Raw genomic sequence first — 22,047 nt, 5'->3', positions numbered from 1 at the left:
ACTCGTCCTGGATTTCCTCTTCAAGCCCCGCACGAAACATGGACATGCAGGCCCCTTGATTCCAGTTGCAGGAAGCTGCCATGGTCTTAAACTGGATGGCATACTCTGTGACTGACCTGCCTGCCTGGCACAAACGAGCCAACTGGTCTCCTGCCTCCTGCCCCTGGGCAGATCTGTCAAACAACCTCACCATCTTTTGTCTAAAATCTTCATGTCTGATGCACAGCAGGGAGCTTGGATTTCCCAGACTGAGGTTCCCCAATCACGGTCCTTGCATGTGAGCAGCGTCAGAACGTAGGTCACCTTTGTTCTTTCAGCTGTGTAGGTATGTGGCTGTAAGGCAAACACCACAGAGCATTGAAAAAGGAAGGCTCTACATGAGTTGGGGTCCCCGTCGTAAGGTGGTGGGTTGTTTCATCGGGGTTCATGTGGATGCTGAGTGCCAGGGTCCACTTGCCCCCCCTGGGCTGTATCGTGCTGTAACTCATGAATACGTGCGGTTAAATCAGCTACCTGGTTGGCCAAGTACTCCATCTGCCTAGTGGTGTTGGTCAACCTTGCCTCATGCTGGCCTAGCAGCACACCCTGCTGGGTGACTGCAGTAAGGACTGGATCCGAACCCGCTGCGTCTATTGTGGCTAGATTGTTCTGTTGGGGAACACAGGCCGACACAAGTGCAGGTTAGGAAAAGTTTATTCTTGATCAGAAAACAACCCCTAAACAGGTCGCACACCAAAAGCGGCGCTCGGCGCCGCGACACGGCGCGCACATGACAGTTTAAAGTATCGCACACCAGATGCACACATTCACATGATATTTAAACTAATCAGATGGCGCTCTGTGGCGCGGCTGAAAAATGAACTGCGTCCTGAGTCATGGCCGGGCACCGCCGGCTTGCAACGCCAATGTGTGTACCCTGATAAAAACCTACGTTTAGAATTTTAAAATGCATGCCGCTGCGCGGCGCTTCTGGTGTGCGACCTGCTTTAGAGAGAAAAATCTAAATACAACTGGGCTCTTGCAAAGAAAAATAAGAGAAAAATAAAACAAAAAAAAACTGCATGAAAAACTCCCAGAAGAGGGCGCTGTTAAGTCCTCAACAACAGAGACCGGGTCCTGTCCCCAGACACAAAAGGGGGCGGATCGTTCACAAAAGGAGAAAGCAAAAGACAGCCGGGGTGAGCCAAAAAAGGTATACAAACAATAGAGTCTATAATGCTGTTACCCGGCAGGGGGCGTGCTGAAGCGTGGCCGCATGGGGAATGCGAAAGTGGAGCGTGAGCAAGGGAGAGGAAGCCGGCAGTCAGTTGAAGCCGGTAGGCTCCATGAAGTTGAAGCAGTCCGGCCTGGGACGAGGAGGTTAAGGAGAGGCAAAGTGCAAAGTAGACAGTTCTGGCGTGGAGCAGCACAACAAGACAAAATAGGATAGGATATCAACGACAGAAGACAAGACGAGACAAGACGATAGTGGCTTGGTGTAAGCGCACTCGCAAACAACAATCTAGCACAGGACTACACACAAGAGGGGAATAAATGGGACATGAAAGGGATCACTAATAGAGTGCATGTGAGTGAAAATCAATCTTAATAGAAGGAAAATGGGGTAACGAGAGGGAGGAGCGATATGGGAGTGATCAAAATAAACATTCATGTGCGCTCGCCACATGTAGACAAAAATGGGAAACAGACAGCATGATCAGACCAAGGGTGTGAGAGTATATGCACAAATATAATATTGTATAGCTTCCTATTAAAAATACAAATTTAAAAGATAGATTTGTGAGGTGTGTACTTGCTGTATATGCTGATCACTGTATATTGTTTACTGAGAGTGTTTACATGGTCTTAATACAGCAAATTATACAACAAGCATTTAGGCCCAGTTTACACTAATATGTATCAGTTTTAGAGGCATGCACTGCAGCATGCTTCGAGCACATCTTCTCATTTGAGAGCTGTGCATGTCGGACTTTTAATCAAGCATCTACAGCTGGATCTAATCTTACTATATTTGTTAAACGTGATATTCAGTTTATCTTGTTGTCCATATCTGACGACTTATTCCCCAACTTTTGTCTTTTGAATTTATTACTTATTTACGTTACTCAGGTAACGTGTTTTGGCTGAGTGCAAAGATAAGTTAGGTAAATATATTAATTAATGTAACCGTGGACACTAATTCTGCATATTAACTGATTGCTTGCGTTTGTTTCCTATATTGTAGAACTATTTTACGTTATACTTTTTATAATGGCAATTATTGATTATTAAAACAGATATTCATTGAAACAGATTGCATATTTTTCATATTTTCAATGAAAATTAAAGGAGGCAGTAATGTAATAGGCTCCGTTTAGTTATAAATATGCATGAAGATGATGGTCTTATAAATATGCAGCTACACAATGACGACAACATTTTTAGTGTCTTTTAAGTTGCTAGTATCAAAATGAAAATAGGCAGTTCCTTTTATCTGGTTTTCATTTTATTGTTAAGAAAGTGAAACAACGTAGCCAGGGTGATGTGAATAAGGTTATACAGTACAGTTTTCCCTAAGATTTACCCGATGTGTCCTCGGGAGTTTTTTTTCCATATCAAACTTGCGAAGTCTGAACTTACAAGCAAAGGATGCAAGACTGAACTGTGTGTAGGCTACTTAACATTGAGGTAAAAGCTCAGATCCCTCATCCACACTAAGAACAGCAGCGTTTTAAAATGAAAATGGCCTCTTCGGATTTTTCAAAACGCTTCGTTATGTAAATCATTGTAATGTTTTTTGAATAAGAGAACTGAATAATTTTCACATAATTGTGAAGTAAATTTTCTAGCCTACAAGACTGGTTACTCAAATGTAAGGCCCATTCAATGTGGTATTTTGGACCTTATTTCAGCTAAAAAGATATTCTCCAGAACCTACGAACCATGACAATTATTGTTTTCTAAATACTGTGAACCAGTTAGCATAATATCATTGAAACACAGTCCCTCCCCTGCCATCCAGAGCCATGCCTCCTGAAACACGAAACAACTGCACCTTAAAAATTAAAGCAGAAAATCCTCTCTCACATGCTGTCCTAAAGCGACTCTGCTTAGTGCTTGGCCGGCAATGTGGAGGAATTACACTTATTACTAAGCCATACTTGCATGCTATTTCAGACCGAATATTCAAAGTAACATGGTAAACAATATAGTGAGCACATCACAGGTTGTCACTGTTGAAAAATAAACCAATTTGAATATAAAACCAACCATCTCTCAGTAAAGTAGGCTAGGCAGAATAGTGCTATGTGCTTATGTTTTGTTGTTAAATCCAGTTAAACTTTGCGGACCCGGTACTGGGTCCGTGACGTCATCGAGTTTTGCTTTAAGATTTAAAGGGCTAGCGTTGCACCAGACCCCCATAAGTGGTTTCATTTGAAAGTGTAGAATCTATATTTTATGCACGTATGCATCACTTTTTTTATTCTACTGTACAAAAGTTATTTACACTTAAAGGGCACATAGTTTAGCCCTTTTTTGAGATTTAATACTAATATTATGGTTCTTCTGAGTGTGGGAATGTAGGTTCAGATCAAAACGCAATTCAGATATTGGTATTATGCTATGTTAAAAAGTGTAAATTTAGAGGCGTGTACACAGGTTGCTGTTTTGGGGTGTGTTGCTTAACATGATAATAAGTTTCGACTGCCCGCCCAACGTAACAAGGGGGCGGAGCCAAAAGCGCCTCTGCTTTGTTCACTGCATCACACAGGCAGACAGGAAGAGTCAACATGAGTGAGAGGAACAGCATTCAGCTGTACATGTACGACCCAGACTCGGACACAGAACAAGCAGAGTCGACTGTTGAGGAATCTATAATCCGAATTTGCCAGAATGTGTCAGAGTGGTACATACAAAATAATTTATGTCTTTTTATACTTTTACAGCCGCTATGTAATGATGCATGCGTCATCCGTAATTTGTTTGATAAAGTTAGCGAACGTCGTGCGCCACATCACAGGTCTTTCAACAAACACAGACAAGACATAAAGATTTCCACAAAGATAAATTTTGCATTGGTATGATTTATTTGTAATTCATAAATATTGACGTTGACAAATATTGGCAGGTGCTTGTGTGACAATTGTGAAAAAATGCCAATTGATGCTGAAAATGTATGCTGCAAAGAGGTACCGCAAGTTAATTTCCAGTTTATGTTAACGTTGCTTCTCTAAAGACATCGAATGAGATAATAAACAGCAAAACTATGTGTCGTGTAATAAGGTTAGAAGACGAATGGATCAACTGGAAGTGCAACCCTCATGCATGACGGAGCATCCAGGAATGGATCCCGTTTGCTTCAATATTTATTCCTTGCAAAATGCATCGAATATATACAAAGCAGACTTCCCCTGCGAGGTCCCCTGCGACTTTGTGATGTGCAAAAGTGAGTTTAAATAAATAGAAAGAATAGCAGGTTACCTTGTAGATGTTCATGATCTGCATGCTCGCGTTCTTTTTAAGGACATTACACTGTGTAGTCAATAAAATAGCGATAAAGTTGGTTTTATATTCGCACATTCAGAAGTCCCTGTATTGTTTGCCATGGTACTTTGAACATTCGATTGGATTTAGCATGCAAGTATGACTTGTAAACAACATTAACACTATCTAATTTACTGTAAACAATGTTCTACTTTGTCATTTGCTGCTAACAAGATTTCCCTATTTAGAATTTGCAAAGAATACTTTTCTGAAATGATAGTATTAAAGAGAATGTCTGAATATCTGAAGAGTAGGGGTTTAACCCCGGCATCCTGGCCAAATCTGCCCACTGGCCTCTGTCCATCATGGCCTCCTAACCCTCCCCATATCATGATTGGCATATCATCACTCTGTCTCCTCTCCACCAATCAGCTGGTGTGTGGTGTGCGGTCTGGCGCAAAATGGCTGCCGTCGCGTCATCCAGGTGGATGCTGCACACTGGTGGTGGATGAGGAGATTCCCCCCCCATTGTGTAAAGCGCTTTGAGTGCCCAGAAAAGCGCTATATAAATGTAACGAATTATTATTATTATTATTATTATTAATATAAAACCAACTTTACCTCAATGTCAATAGAAATGAAATACGTACCTTATTTTTATTGCTGCTATTTCTGAAATGACAATTTGAATTATTTCATAAAATGTTGAGTAATGTATGTACTTTTTATTGAAAAAAATATTTTAAAGTCACTAAACATTTTAATTTAATTTTAATTAATTTTAAAAATCAGTATGGCATAGAAACATTAAACCTTCAGAAAAGATGCTTCAATTTCTGAGTCATATAAAAACTTTATATTGAAGTATAAATTAAAGTGTGATTGGCATATACAAAATGTATCCTTGTGCAAATATAAATATAAACTCCAAGTTGTGTCACTTTGTTGAATGAAATACAATTGTCCATGAACATTAGAAAGTATATCTACAAACACATAAAAACATATCAAACATACATTGGCAGTTGAATAAATGAAATATGACTTCTGAAATGTTGTTAAAGCTAGTTATTCAATCAAAAATAAAATTGTATTTGTGTTAACTCCCAAGTTCAAATTGTAGTGCAATTTCTAAAACAATGTTTCATTATTATGTCTCTGTTAGACAGTCCCGCTTTTTTGGCTTATCAGAGCTTTGTGAGCTGGTTTTGGGGTTTCCTCGGGCGGAGAGTCCGTGTTGTGATTCCTGCATGTGTGGTGCTGAAGATTCGCAGACAGTTTCCTGAAGAGCAGGGCAGCTATGTGGGTTTTAGGATATCTATTGATTGAAGCGGGTCACCCTGCTGGAGATAGCCTCCACCATCTCAGGTCGATCGTAAGCTGATGATAAAGCACGTGGTATGTGAATTCCCAACACTTCATTAACATAGGGTGACGGGTCCACTAACACTTCGTTGAAGATGAGGTCCAGCAGCTCTTCTACATAACCTGTGCAATATAACAGTTATCTTTTTAGTAATTTAATTTTGTATTTTGAGTAGTGAACGTGTATTGTGAATGTAAAGTGCAATTATTTATATTTTTTTATTTGTTGAAATATTAATAAAAATATGAATATTTATATACATACTGAAAATTTGCTGTGTCTTCACTTCTCGGACCCTATACTCTCCTTTCTTTTTTCTTTGGTAAGGCAAGCTTGTAAAGGGGTTTACCAGTTGCTGATGTGGCCTGGGGATGCCCAACATTTTTATTGTAATGCAGTGCAGCCAAGTTCAACCTAACAAAAAGAAAAAAATGTAAATGACGTACCATGACAAGACTGTATGATATTGTAAATATAAATTTCTGATCAGTGGCTTTACCTGCATAGCATCCCCAGAAATGGGAATACCCCATTTTTGGGTGCAAGCCGCAGTATGACGCTGTGGAAAGCTTTAACTGTTGACGTCTGGTGGTGAGGACTTAGCTTGGCCACATCCTTTAATATTCTCTTGTTAGCAAGAACTTTCTCCAGCTTGTGGAATGGCATCGTTGCTGAAGAAGTAAAGATGTATTTAGGTTATTAGAGTCTGAACCGAAAACAAATCTGAACAAAGAAACAAGCTCTGTTTTGCATTAGTTTTATCAAGAAAAATATTTTATTTGTTTGTATACAACTTACCAGCCGACAGTCATTTGTTCCTGTCTCTGCTTATCCGTGGCGGATGCAGACAAGCCGGAAAATTGGGGTCTTCATGTACATGTTTGTCTTTTACATGGTTCAAGATAGAGGTCCACTTTGCCACTCTTTCAGGACTGTTTGTGTATGATGCAGCAGTCCTGTAGATGTGGTTTTTGATGCTACGTAACCATTTGCGTAACTTCTCACACCGCTTTATCTGACATATCTTGTCCAGTTTTTTGGAAATTCCTGGAAATTAAAGGAAAAAAAAGACCAACAAAAAAATAATAAAACACATGTAAGAACTGTAAATGGCAATTTGATCTTGGATGAATGCTAAATTACATATCTTTCTTGATATGCCACACATCAAAAAACTGAGTGACATTTCGATACCTAAGATATTTCTAGATTTGAGGATGTCTGTCTGTGATAATGCATTCCAGACGAACACCGCGGGCATCCAACAGGTCAAGGCTTCTCTTTAGGCCTTCTTTTTCTATATGGTAACTGCCGCCCACCTCATTACTCTATAAAATTTTAAATAAGGTAAAAAAAAAAAAATTACATATTTTCCATCCAAAATATTATGCTAGTTCACATAACACTTTTCTGTATTACCTGGACTAACTGTAGGTCGACCACTGTGTTAGTTGCAAGGTCCATCATTGTAAAACCCCCATACTTGGCAGAGTGGCCTTCAAGAACAAACCGTACATAATTATTTTAAACACATTTTTGGAATAATTGTAATGTATTTCATATTTATTTTTGTTATTAGACAGTATTTAATTAGAAATTAAATCTTTTGTCTAAATACCTGGGGAGTCAGCCCTCCTATCTCCTCCAACGATCACATTCTCTCTTCGACTGAGCTGTTCTAGTATTTCATTCTGCCAATTTCTCCACTTGTGGACAACAGCAGGTTCAATGTAAAGTCTTGCATGTCGACGAAATGAATCGTGTTTAAAAATGTGTAGTTTCATTGCAGCAAATACCTGACAACAGAGAGGAGAATTTTTAGTACAATGTGCATGCACCCTGTGACAAAATTCATATTGTGTTTCTAAAAGAAACGTGATAAATTTTGATAGATAATTAGCTTTTCAACTACAAAAAATGATGCACCGCTCAAGTACACTGCAGCGGAAAGATGCAGGTTGCCAGCTGGAGTACTACCAATAATTGGCTGACTGTTCCATTGTCTAACAAACTCGCAGTGTGGGTAGACTTGCTGTACGCTAAGAAATGTCCCAAGCCTTTGTGACTTTACATTACATCTACTCTGACACACTGGGCAGTCACTGAAGAGCTCCATGAGGCATGTTTCATAGACAATGAACTTGGCTATCTTATGAACTGGGCATTCTTGGATTCTGTAAAAATAAATATATACATGTACATAAGTAAAAAAAGATGATGAATGTTATGATGACAATACACAATCTTGCAAATAATTTACATAATGCATAAACTCACGACAAGTCTGTTGGTTCAGTTGCAGATGTGTATTCCTCTGCAGGGTCAAATGTCACATACGAGTCTTGGGCTATAATTTTTGACTCTGTTAGAGTTTCTTCGGCTTCTTCTTCCTCCTCCTCCTCCAGCTTCAGACGAGGTCTTTTTAATGAAGGTTTGAGGGGTGTCGAAGTCATAAATGCAGTAGAGGATGCTGATGGTACAGTCAGTTCAAAACTGGATACTGTTGTCTGGACACCTATAGTGTAATTTTATGATTAATCTCAGTGCACGTTTATAAAGATAGTAAAAAATGTTTCTAATGCAGCAACTTAAAATAAACAGAGAAAATTTAACTTACTTGTACTCCTGCGTTTGGCCTGAAGCGTCCTAAACAACAACTGCGTACCAACACTGTGTAAAGATATGTGAAATGGTTCTGTCTGGCAAGCAACATCCACCTTGTTGCTCTGTGTCAACGTCGTGGCCTTTGTAAGAAAACATACATTTTTTAAAATGACCTTTCTTTGCTGAAAACATACCGATCTTATTGTAAACAACTGCAGACCACGTGCAAGTACAGTGAAAAAATTACAACAAACATCCCACATACACAACAAACTTTAGCTGTAGCCAGTGGTACTGCTTTATTACAATGTTTCTATTTTTCTACGGTTTCTGTTTCTAATGGCTAAAACTCCTTCATGTACACATTACCACTTACAGCTTAGAGTATATAGACTGTTTTAGAAAAGCACAATAGCAGTAAACACGCGCAAACAAACATCCAAAGTAGCTTTAGCCGCAGATGCTATTCATTTCGGCTTAACATTACAGTATACACATTACAACAAACCACCTTACATACAAAACAAACTTTAGCTGTAGCCAGTACTGGTTACTGCTTTATTACAATGTTTCTATTTTTCTACGGTTTCTGTTTATAATGGCTAAAAGCCCTTCCTGTACACATTACCACTTACAGCTTCGAGTATGTAGACTGTTTTAGAAAAGGACAATAGCAGTAAACACATGCAAACAAACATTCGAAGCAACTTTAGCTGCAGATGTTATTCATTTCGGCTTAACATTACAGTACAACAAACATCCCACATACACAACAAACTTTAGCTGTAGCCAGTAGTACTGCTTTATTACAATGTTTCTATTTTTCTACGGTTTCTGTTTCTAATGGCTAAAACCTCTTCATGTACACATTACCACTTACAGCTTAGAGTATGTAGACTGTTTTAGAAAAGCACAATAGCAGTAAACACGCGCAAACAAACATCCGAAGTAGCTTTAGCCGCAGATGCTATTCATTTCGGCTTAACATTACAGTATACACATCACAACAAACATCCCACATACAAAACAAACTTTAGCTGTAGCCAGTACTGGTTACTGCTTTATTACAATGTTTCTATTTTTCTACGTCGGTCTAAAAAAGCAGCTCCAATTGTTTTGACCCTTTATTTGTAGATAAATTAAAAAAGGACTGGGTGTGTACATATCACCCCAGTATGATGGTCTATACACTATACCAACACACAGATCTGTCCAAACAGCTTGAAAAGTAGATTTTTACCATAGGTGCCCTTTAAATACACAGTATTTTGGATACCCGAGCTGGGTATTGAACATTGGTTCATTTTCATATTTTTCATATGGTTCATATATGACACATGTGCAGGTTATAGCTCAAATGAAAGCTCTTGCCGATGCTCATATGGTTCTAGCATTCTTTTTACTTAATTATATTCACATATCAAATAGTTATCGAATGAATCGCGATGTTTCCATGGTGCAGAAGTAAAAACAATACATTTATGATCAAAAAGCAGCCAAAGATAGCACAGACTGCTGTCATCTCTTACCTTAAGGCTGATTTATACTTCTGCATCAAGCGCACGCGTATGCTACGGCGTTGACGCATAGCTCTACTCTGTGGCCGTCGGCGTAGTTGATTTGCACCTCTTAAAAAATTTAACTACACCTCGCAACAAAGCGTAGCGCAAGCTCTGTGATTGGTCGGCTTGGTAACGCTGATGAGTCTGGGCGGGACCGAGAGCCGCGCAAGCCCGATGGAGTGATTGTATACAAGTGTGGAGTTCCGTGAAGGAGCTCCAAATGGAAAGTTTTTTTTTGTGTTTACCTCATAGTTAAAGTTGTTGCTCGTCCGCTGGTTCCTCCCTCAAAATGAGCGAGTTTGAGCCACTTGTACATTTAGGAAGCATTCAGAAAATGCAAAACACCAGCGAAGAAACTTGACACAGAGGAACATAAACACCTCACTGCCAACTAGCGTTTCAGAAGTGTTAATGCAAACCAACAGAGACAGCGTGCAGAAATATAAATGCACAGCTACGGGCGTTGCATGCGCCGTGGGTTACGCTGGTCACTTGGTGCAGAAGTATAAACCAGGCTTCATGCTGTGCGCTTCAGGGCCATTCTACAGACATGTGAAGGAACCACCAAAATTAATTACAGCACCCTAGACCACACAGAACCTAAAAGGTACACTTTCAAATTTGAGTTTATTAAAAAAAACTAAAAATACCAAAAAAGCACCTCTTTTTTAGGTGTTTATTATGACACAGACAACATATAAAGATATTTTAGACACTTTTAATAGTGTTTTATGAAATTTAAAATTTTTGCATTTACAACTCTGCATGTGGATTTGGGAAGCTTTTAAATTTTGGTAGGCAAAATTCAGGCGGAAATCCCAAAAATAGCAGCAGAGTTTAACTGGTTAATAAAGGGACTAAGTTGAAAAGAAAATGAATGAATGAACTACACTTCTGCACATATAACCCATTTGTAACAACACAATCTACAGTACATTAGCTTTGCGTGACTAAAACAGTTTTAAAACATAACATTACGTGTCTAAAAGAAATACATCAGCCATGGTGTCATCTTTCCAGTGTGCAAAAGTAACTTCGATATTGATTTCATGATTTTAAAAAGTTTTGATTCAGCATTGGTATTGACTGCTCTCTCTCTTTCTCTCTCTCTCTCTCTCTCGTGTCCGCATAAACGAGCAGCAGCATGTGTACGCGCAATTGGCAGATCTGCATGAACAGAGATGCACAGTTGTACAAACCTACTTATCAGAATTATGTGAATTGTCGGCCTTACAAAATTTAATTGGATGAACATTTTTAGTTTTATGCCTTACTTAGAATATGAAAATACATATAAATACATTTACTTTAATCTTTACTATTGGAATGTGAAGAGACTTTCAACCAGCACAACAAAAAAAATGTTTCTGAAGAAAATCACCTACTGCACCTTTTAATGTGTCATTTTGCTTTATTTTTGTAAAGAACCTTATACAGCCATTTAGGTTGTAATGTGTTATATAAATACAATTGTAGTATTAATTCTTGTTTATTCTTTTTCATTTTTAGAGGGTGGAGGGGTTATGATCCAGTTTGTCAAAACAGCTCATCGCTAACCTGTGACTTTACTGACAATGTTACCATTTTTGGTTCTTACCAACTTCGTGTTCGGACAGAACTAGATGGAGAAACATCTGATTGGGTGGAGACTAAACAAGTTGCAGTGGACAAAATAAGTAAGTACCTTGTTTAATTTGACTTTGTTTGGAGCAGAAATATTTCAGAGTAAGACAGATTTTTACACAAATATTAAGAAAATATTACTATAATGGTTTAAATTAGTGTTCAAATACGTTTTCAGTAGCATACTCTTACATTTATAACACTTTGTAATGTTTCAGTCTTATTCCAAAATCATTTTTATTGATTGATTATCCCACATCAATCTACAGTCTAAAAGAAAACTTAAATAATCCATGAAAAGATGTTAACACAGTCTCTCTTAAAAATGGAAAAAATGCACAATGTTTTTCAGCGAACATTGATGCATAGTTATCTCTTATCTCATAAATTGAACATAAATAAATAAAGACATTAACATGGCACTGTGCAAACGTTTGGGCACTTTATAAGTTTTAGACCTTAATCAACTTGTTAGATCTGATGCATAGCAACAGCTGTCATTAGTAAATGGCAATTTTAAAGCTTATCAATACTTTGTTCAATATTTTGTCCACCTTGTGCACACACTGGTGGACACTAAACACTAAACATAAGCATATTATTGAAGTAAACACCTCATTCAAACTAGATAAGATACACATATGCGGCTGTCAAAAATGGACCACACACAGATACACACACACGCACATTGCAAAATGTGAAAGTTTTTTTTCTTTCCATTTCCATTTCTTTTTAAGAGGACAATAATCTTTAACTTACCTTGAAATCCACTATAGGATTTCTTAAAAGATGCAAGCTGAAGATTTTGGAACGGCCATCACAGTGACCTTATTTACAGTTTTTATTTTTTTTTACATTGCCTACAACAGTTTTTTTAATACATTTTTTTTTTTTCAATACAGTTTCCTAAACTCTTAACACGGTCAGTACAGCATCCGTCTTTGTAGGCTATACAATTAAGACATTTCTTGTTGCTTTGATACAAAATGCATACAGTTAACACCAATTTCAAATGCTTGAAGAATGTAATTTTACTGTCAAATTTACAAATGCTTTCACACAGTATGTCAGAAGAGCAGATAACATTATGTTCTAAACATAACTTATAGGCTAAAGTCAAATTGAACAGCTTTTCATATCATGCATGGAAACACAAATATATTCTCTGTATTATTTTCCATTGCCAATGAGAATCAACTTATTACAGTTATGTTAGTACATAAATCACAGCAGTTTCCGTTTTAGGAACCACATTCAGGTTTTTCAAATTACATGATCATATGTTCTAAAAGAGGACTCTTTGGGCTGATCTTGTGTGGAAAATGAACAACAAGAGAATTTTTCCCATGATACCTTGCCAGAGAAGATATCCGGTGTGATGTGGATGAGAGCATGTGGCCAAATACAGACGATTACTTTGTTTTTTTATTATAATTGCGGTGCTTTTTCTGTTTGCAAATCTTGCAGTAATGTCGTTTTGCAAATAAAGTCTGTACTGCAGCAATTTTGTGCCTGTATTTTTTTTTACATAAACTAAACATTTTATAAAGCTACTCAGACATAGTAAATTAAAATTTATGGGTATCTTAAAGTTTTTTTTTACAATTGCTATGACAGTACATTTAACAAGTTTCCTAAACTCCTAATGCACCAACACACCTAAAACATATAATTGGCAGAACAGTTCGTTTCATGCACAAAATCACACATTGTAAACTATGGAACAAAATCAATGCCTAAAGTCTTGAATTAAAAAGCTTGTTGAATATCACAAACTGAAAAAAATAATACACCGTATTAACAAGTTCTTGCATTTCAATGAATGAGACGCTCATTTAATGCATTCGCATGTTAAATTATTTTAAATCAGACGCCCCATCCATAACCAACCTTAAATCATACCTGAACTCTCTGTTTAACATTTCCAAGTAAACTGTTTTGTGACATTCTCATAAAATCTCTCTGGTTTTGAAAATCTTTGTTCGTAATTGTTCTTAGCCCTGTCAATGTTTATCTATTTTGTATTATTATTATAATATTTCCTCTCCTGTTTCGCTTAAGTTTATATTCTTTAGCTGTCAATATAATACTTAGCGTCTATGGAAGAAAGAGTCAATAAAGATAGACAATGTGTAACATCATATTCATCAAAAGACGGATTATGTGCAAGTAACCGCACCGGTCCGAGCAGGTAACGAGCCAGCATGGGAGACAAGCTCCGATAAGATTGCAGAACAACGTCTGTCCCTGGATCTGAGGGGTGAGCTTTACGCGATCACCAGCTGGCTTCCGTTACATAAGGGCAAATATAGATGACTAAACCCTCATTTACTCATTTTACTCTGTAAGAATCAGCTCTTTGGTTTAAATCATGTTTAAACTTTGGGGATTCGAATCAAAGATTCGAACATGATTCACATAGAATTATTTAAAGCTTACACTTAACTTTAGTATTTGTCCAGCAAATAGAACGTTTAGTGTAAAGCAATTCTGTATTATATTATTACGTGGCCAACAATAACAATATAAAAACAGTATCTAATTATTTAATAAGCAAGGTAGCAGTATCTGAAGCTGAGGCATTAACTTATAAAGCACACAACACACCAACACGGATCTTAAAACGAAACAAAAGTTTATTGCTACTCTATAACACAAAGTACTAATCTACGTAAAACAAACAAACGCACATACATACACACACGCACAAGCAGTTTGAGGAGAGTTTTGACTGAGTGGATTTAACTTCTAGCCTTTGCTAAGTTCTTAGCATTGCAACCTGAGAGAAACCATAAAAGCAGAGAATTTCGCTATTCTTTACTACTTAAACATAATTCACACCAGAGTCAGCAATGGATAGAAACCTTGTTTGTGCTACTTGCGTTCTGATGTAATTTGGTTTCCTCGACTGGTCCAAAGGGAAATCCCGGCGAAGCTGATTGGTCAGCGTAGCAACTTCAGTGACGTGATGGAATTCCCTTGTCGGTGAAGAGGGGTTTCCTTAGTCGGTTGCTAGGGATACGGATGTTGGACAAGGCGGCGTTCGAAGTCCTTCCTGGGTTCCTGTAGTTAGGATGAGTTTCAGAGTTTGGATGTGTTGACCCGATGGCTTGTTGTTGAAGCGGTTGCACAAGCAGATCGGGGGTCGAGCCGGCAGCAAGTGAAGGTCGCGGTCTGCTCCGTGATGTAACGAGGCTTCCGGCGAGGCGATGTAACGGCCACAGCACGAGAAGAGCGACGTCCGGGCAGCGACGGCGGTGACGACTGGCAAAGATGACCGGCAAAAGACGATGATGAAATTCCTTTGTTCAAAGTTTTATAGGCTTTGGTAGAGGCTGGGTCTACACAATGCTTGTCCAATCAGATAAGGTGCGGGGTGGAGTCACACCCCAATTCTGCCCTCTAGGAGGCCGGGTTGACACCTGGTGTGGGTGCTGCTTTGATAGCATAGTGGTTAAAATAAAGTCTTATAACATAAACACTTTTCATAGTATGGTTTCTTCATATAAACCAATGCATTTGAAATGTTCCTAGCTTTCAATCGATACCAAACATGAAGTATTTCACAAACATTCTGTAGATTTCATTTGTCGCTGAGGGCTATTACTCAAGAACTATTTATAACAGTTTTGTTAAACACATGGAACATGTACACACAAAAACCTACAGAAACATAAAGCAAACATACATTACTCAAATAAACACAGTTTTACTGTATGTCCATTAAACTTTGGAAGCGTTTCTGATCGCTTCTGTGTCTGCCTGAGAATGTGTATTCCTTGCAGACGCCAAAGGACACGCAAACCAAAAGGTACTTCTCAAAAACCGGTTTGGTGGGTTTTTGATTGTAGAGCCTCTTATTGTTTTAAGGTGTAAAGTTAATTAACACGCAACTGTGATGTTGACCTGTGGATTGCCTTTTGCTGGGTGCCTGTGGATTGCTTTGAAAATGAAAACAAAGCTCAGACATGTAGGCACCAACCAATCTTTTAAGGATAACATGGTCTGTGACTTGTTCGGTTCTGGAACGATCCGTTGACTCCCCACATCCCCCATTTGGATGGTGATGTTCCTGGCATGAACATCGGCAGATACTGGAACAAGAGGCATAGGTAGAGAGAGAACAGACACACAAGACACAAACCACATTTCCATTCCATAGACTGAGTTCTGGTGCAGGTTTTAGCTTAAATTGTTCGGGTTAAGAACACAAGGTGTAGTGTAACATTGCCTGAAATAATTCAAATTTAGTTATTTAGCTAGTTTACTTCATTGCGAGTATGTAGTGGCGCTAGCTTCAACTTAAATGAGCAATAATTCTGCAGCAATTGATACTAATTTGGGAAAAGGAGTCAATCCTACTTTTAGGCCCTGTGAATGAATTTACAGGAGTTCCCTGTAGAGGGGACTGGAACTGCAAATTAGTTAGGGAGAGAGAGAGAAAGAAAGAAATGAAGAGGCATAGTGATGCAACAAAACAAGGTAGGTTAAAAACCAGCAAAACAGTGTTGCAAATGTGGAGTGGATCCTCTCTACTAGAGGTTGTTCTAGCAGTGCTGAAGAGGAGAAAGTATTAGTGTTGTGTTTAACTAGGTGTTCCCTAGAATGTCAAAGGTTATGTTAGTATGTAGAGGGTAGAACAGTTGATCTGTGTCAAGTTGTGGTCCTCCCCCATTTGTTGTTTAATGATGATGGAGCAGTCAAATGTTCATCTAGTAATGGAGGTACCGGAGTTTGGCATGGGTCAGGAAGGGTTTCAGGACTGAACTGAGGTTTGTCGGAGGAGTGGCAGACGACCAGAATGGCACTTTTAGAAACCTGAGGGTTTTCACCTGCAAGTGTTTGTTGGTTCAGGTGGTTGTTGCTTCTCCGCTCGGCAACTAGTCAGGCTGAATCTGCTTTTTCCTTTTCCCGTTTCCTGTCCTCCTCTATGCATTTGAGAAACTCTTTCATCATCAATTTCACCAGTTCTTGAGGGTCAAATCCCGGTGGGGTATTTTCCTCTTGCTGGGATTGAGTCTGAGCGTTGTCAGGGTGGAAATGTTTGGAGTACCTTCGTTGACTCCTTGGACTTGATGATACAGGGTTTTGATGTCTTCCCTTGGATGGTGACCAGCTTTTGTTCGACCCCCATTGGTTTCTTTCCCGGTGGTGTTCAGGTGAGCGTCGTTGTCCACGCGGTCTATCCCAGTGACTGTTCCTCTGTTTGAATCTCGTGTCAGCGTAGGAGTTCTGTTGTCTATTGGACGGAGACGCATTCCACGCTGGGGATAGTGGTCTCACGCTGTTTGAGCGTTGGGCACCCTCTAGTGCCAGTTCTGGATGGGTGTTAAAGTCAAAAACTGTGGCAGGTTTAGTGTTTTTCTCTAACACCATCTTTTGTTTGTCGTGGGCTTTCCGTGTCAAATCTCGCAATTGCTGGATGCTCATTGTTCGTGGGCATGCGAGTACTCCGAGATGTTGGCTTACTGCAGGATGGAGGTTTCTCAGGAAGAGAATCTTAAAGTTCAGGTCTTCCTCCATATTCGGTTCGTTGCGAGTTCCGAAAAAGGCTTGCCTGAGTCGGTTATAGTAAGCATGTGGGGACTCATTGCGAGCTTGTTTTGTCTCCAGAGCACTTAACAGTCCTTGATCTGATTCAGGGTTTGCAAACTCTCTGATGAGGGCTTCTTGGAGCAAGCGATAATCATTCTTTACCCGAGCCGGTTGTCGGTCCAGGAAGCTGCGCACCTCAGTGCTGGATGTGGCTCGAAGCAAATACAGTCTTTCTTTATGAGAGACATTGGGTCTCATTTCCAGGTGGAAATCAATGTCTTGCAAATAAGCGTGGACCTCCAACCCACCTGACACACTTGGAGTAAACTTGCCAATGTTTCTGGCCAGCTTGTCAAGGTCTTTAAGGTCCAGACTGTATGACGATCTGTGACTGGCTATCACAGGCTCTCGTCGCTGTGGGGTAAGGTAAGGCTCTTCAGAAGGTGTTGGCGAAGATCTTCGGCATGGTTTCTCACCTCTTTCAATAGGTGAGAGCTCAGGGACAGGGGATCCTGTCCTGCTTGGCAGGGGCGAGGCTGGTGCACATCTTGTCTTTGGAGGTTCATAGCGCAGTGCATAGGCATGCCTGAGTTCACTGGCAGACTCCTCTTTGATGTCATCCACTTCCTGCATTAGTCTGTCGATCTCATGTCTTGCTTCGCTCAGGTGAGTTTCAAGGGCTTTGATTCTGGCCTTCTTGTCTCTTAAGTCCACCTTCGCTTCTTTCAGTAGTTGTTCAGCGTAATCTAGCTTGTTAGCGACGTCAGCGTGGTCTGCTCTGGCTTGTTCTCTTTCTTCTGTGACGGCTGTTAAAGCTTCTTGTAGTTTGTCGATCTCCTCTGTGGTACCTTCATACATCTCATTTGGTTGATTCAGACGTTCCTGAGCCTCTAGCTCTAGCTGCTCGGTGCGGGCTTGCAGGCGTGTCAGCTTGTGTTGGAGTTGGGAGGCGTGTCTGTCACTCAATTTGAGGGTGGCTATGAGTGTGTGACTCAAAGTACCAGTGATTTTGGCCAGCTCCTTGTGGTTGAAGCTTTGACTTGGGTCTTGCTTCATGATGCTGTCTATGTTCTCATCCAGTTGGTTTTGCGTCAGGGGCTGCAGTGTTTCGGCAGCTTTAGGGAGGAGACTGCCTGTTACAACGCTCAGCCAGCATTCCAGGTCCTTCCAGAGGCCAACTGGATCTTTGAAGTGAGCCATCTTTTGCGGCAGGGGGGAGGACTTAGAATTTAACTGACACAGACCTTGAAGAGAGATAGAGAGGAGAAAGAAAAAACAAGGTAGAACAATGCAAACAGAAAAGGAGAAATGTTAATGTGCAATGTTAAGTGTGTTCTAATGTTGAGTTAAGTGTGGTTCTCTGGAACTGTGGCCCTCTGGTGGGTACGCGTGTCTAACTGGTAGTCTCTGTGGAAAGAGTCAGTAGCACAGACACAGTGAGAGAACAAAGAAAACAAAAGTGATGAGGAGACTAAGGAGTAGGGTGAAAATCTGTAGTTTCCACTTTCCTAGAGAGAGAGTTCCTTTAGCTTTTGTTAAATATAAAATTAAGATTTCTAAATACCAGGACTGAAGTTGCTATTAACTTTCCTCTGAAGTGACAGAAAGTAGGAAAACAATAACAGTATTGGCTTCTGAATAGGATTGACTCCGTACACCAAATAAATTGTTTCTGGATGCGTGTTTAGAATTGGATCCAACGACGCCTATCCTCTTGTTGACCTGATGAGTGAGAAAGGAGGGGTGAGATCAGACAATTTCAACAATTAAAAGTGTTCAAGTGTCCCAAACATCTATTAAATGTTTCTAAAATTCTCTGCTTTTTGACTCTCACAAGCACAATCCTTAAACCAGCATCAATAGTCTAGTTAAAAGAAGATAGTAAGTAAAGAGAGAGAACAAAGGAGTTAGTTTTCTCTTAGCATTAGGTGGCGCTGTTGAGTTGACACTACAAGAAGTGTTGGTTTTATTGTGTTATATAGTAACCACTTAGCCTACGTATTAGAAAAATCTGAATTTTCCTTTTGAAGTTGGCTAATTGGAGGGCTACTGCTCTAAGACTAGGCTCAATGATGACTTAGGTTGGTACCTTACAGCTCACTGGGCTGGACTGTCCAATTGCATCAATGAAGCAGCAGGGGGAGCACTGTCTGTAAGCAGGCTTAAAATAAACTAAATTTAATAGACTAAATTCAATTTTGAATTGAACTTAACTTTCAATCTGAAACGGGGTAATAACTTTTTTAAGTTATCTTTAAGATTGATAAGAACACTTATGACTAAATTTTATTAATAATTGTTATTAAAATGATAGAGCCATGCATAAATGAACCATTAATGAAATTAAAAATTCAAAACAATGAAGTTGGTTAGAGTAACATTTAATGCAGTTTATCATTAAATTAAACAATTATAATTTATTTAATCAGTGAGTCTTATCCGTATAAATCAACAATTATAGGAAATGGGTGTTCCTAGATGTTGATGAATGGAAAAAGTATTTATACTTGTACAGGTCAGAGAGCATTAATTTATAGTAATGAAAACAAAACTATAATTCATCACTAATAAAACCAACAGCTTATGTGAGTTCAAACTGATCAAATTCAACAGGCCAAGTACAGCAGTAAAAACAAAAATAAAATAAAATAGTAGTGATTAAACTCAGCAGTTAGATCGTGCACTCTTTGATTAACTTTGCGTTTGTCAACTTTTCCAAGGTGAGTAAAGAGAAATAACTGAGATGCAAGAGTTATTTTAAACATCAGCCATACAATGCATTTAAGACCACTAAATGCTACGTGCTATTTATTAGCCTTCGCTGCTACTGGAAATGCATAGACTTCAATGCAAACGTGTTAGCGTTAGTTTAGCTTAGCTTCACGCTATGCTCTTTGTTTACAATTCAAGCTGGCGCTGGCGGACTGCACATGCACGCTTGAATGTAATTCCGGCAAGTCTCTCTGTACTTCCGGACCAAGGTTGCTGCTATGGCAACGACCACAAAGTGGAATAATAGTAAATTTCACAGTATCACTTGAGATGACGGCGCATCTCACACTGTTCAAGCAAAAAGCACTTGTTAGATTTTATATCTTAACAGTACTGAACCATCTCAACTCATGAAAGTGAGATAAATTAATCAACAGGATTTCTGAGATTAATACAAATCGTGACAGAGATATGCGGGATCTCAGCACTCTGTGTTAAGTCTGTTTAGACTGCAAACACAACCGTGGATTCAAACCACAATTTTAATTGATCAATTTCAAAACTTCTCCTATAAACTACGTTAGGCAGCTTTCTCTGAGCTCCGCGTTTTAAATAATTTACTAAGTATTAGCAAATTACAGGGCAACATGAATTTAGTTAGCTATGCTAAATCAGTTACTAGGAGAAAACACAGCTGAGTTTCCATCCGGGAATCGCGGCGTACGAAATCATACTGTGAAGGCCTTATATAACGTTATGAGATAAGCACAAAGGAATACGCTTTGTCTTTCTCTGCATGCGCTTTAGAGCGGCTTACAGTGTGTCTCGGCGGACAACTTAAATGAAGTTTTACTTTCTTAACAACACTAAATGTAGTCAAGCAATAAAACAAATGGTACCACAATGAAATTGTGCAGTAGCAAAACTTCTGTTCTTTCTGATCTATTCTTTCCGGACAAAAATAGAAAAGATTAACAACGTGATTTCGGGATTTTGTGCTTTAAAAGTTAGATCTGCTTGCCCGAATTATTCTCCACCACTATGTAAGAATCAGCTCTTTGGTTTAAATCATGTTTAAACTTTGGGGATTCGAATCAAAGATTCGAACATGATTCACATAGAATTATTTAAAGCTTACACTTAACTTTAGTATTTGTCCAGCAAATAGAACGTTTAGTGTAAAGCAATTCTGTATTATATTATTACGTGGCCAACAATAACAATATAAAAACAGTATCTAATTATTTAATAAGCAAGGTAGCAGTATCTGAAGCTGAGGCATTAACTTATAAAGCACACAACACACCAACACGGATCTTAAAACGAAACAAAAGTTTATTGCTACTCTATAACACAAAGTACTAATCTACGTAAAACAAACAAACGCACATACATACACACACGCACAAGCAGTTTGAGGAGAGTTTTGACTGAGTGGATTTAACTTCTAGCCTTTGCTAAGTTCTTAGCATTGCAACCTGAGAGAAACCATAAAAGCAGAGAATTTCGCTATTCTTTACTACTTAAACATAATTCACACCAGAGTCAGCAATGGATAGAAACCTTGTTTGTGCTACTTGCGTTCTGATGTAATTTGGTTTCCTCGACTGGTCCAAAGGGAAATCCCGGCGAAGCTGATTGGTCAGCGTAGCAACTTCAGTGACGTGATGGAATTCCCTTGTCGGTGAAGAGGGGTTTCCTTAGTCGGTTGCTAGGGATACGGATGTTGGACAAGGCGGCGTTCGAAGTCCTTCCTGGGTTCCTGTAGTTAGGATGAGTTTCAGAGTTTGGATGTGTTGACCCGATGGCTTGTTGTTGAAGCGGTTGCACAAGCAGATCGGGGGTCGAGGCGGCAGCAAGTGAAGGTCGCGGTCTGCTCCGTGATGTAACGAGGCTTCGGGCGAGGCGATGTAACGGCCACAGCACGAGAAGAGCGACGTCCTGGCAGCGACGGCGGTGACGACTGGCAAAGATGACCGGCAAAAGACGACGATGAAATTCCTTTGTTCAAAGTTTTATAGGCTTTGGTAGAGGCTGGGTCTACACAATGCTTGTCCAATCAGATAAGGTGCGGGGTGGAGTCACACCCCAATTCTGCCCTCTAGGAGGCCGGGTTGACACCTGGTGTGGGTGCTGCTTTGATAGCATAGTGGTTAAAATAAAGTCTTATAACATAAACAC

General features: G+C 39.3%; 1 protein-coding gene and 1 long non-coding RNA gene across 4 annotated transcripts in view; one reads left to right on the top strand and one right to left on the bottom strand.

Annotated features, from left to right (window-relative positions):
- crfb4 (cytokine receptor family member b4) overlaps positions 1 to 22,047 on the top strand; it is a 136,616-nt gene that overhangs the window by 67,740 nt on the left and 46,829 nt on the right. For all 3 annotated transcript variants that reach the window (XM_068223482.2, NM_001083868.1, XM_073912303.1), the window contains exon 3: positions 11,506 to 11,672. In XM_068223482.2, coding sequence (XP_068079583.2) covers positions 11,506 to 11,672 — 167 coding nt within the window. The remainder of the gene's footprint in view (positions 1 to 11,505; positions 11,673 to 22,047) is intronic.
- LOC141376095 (uncharacterized) lies at positions 5,172 to 9,636 on the bottom strand. The gene is made up of 9 exons (XR_012385253.1): positions 8,448 to 9,636; positions 8,108 to 8,345; positions 7,449 to 8,004; positions 7,250 to 7,326; positions 7,025 to 7,158; positions 6,629 to 6,877; positions 6,330 to 6,501; positions 6,095 to 6,244; positions 5,172 to 5,952 (listed from the first exon to the last, which is right to left on the bottom strand). It is a non-coding gene; the product is annotated as an uncharacterized lncRNA (long non-coding RNA).

This window comes from Danio rerio, chromosome 9 (assembly GCF_049306965.1).
Source record: "Danio rerio strain Tuebingen ecotype United States chromosome 9, GRCz12tu, whole genome shotgun sequence".
Taxonomy (NCBI): domain Eukaryota; kingdom Metazoa; phylum Chordata; class Actinopteri; order Cypriniformes; family Danionidae; genus Danio; species Danio rerio.
The sequence above is the reverse complement of the archived record's forward strand: the minus strand, read 5'-3'. Positions and strand labels throughout refer to the sequence as shown.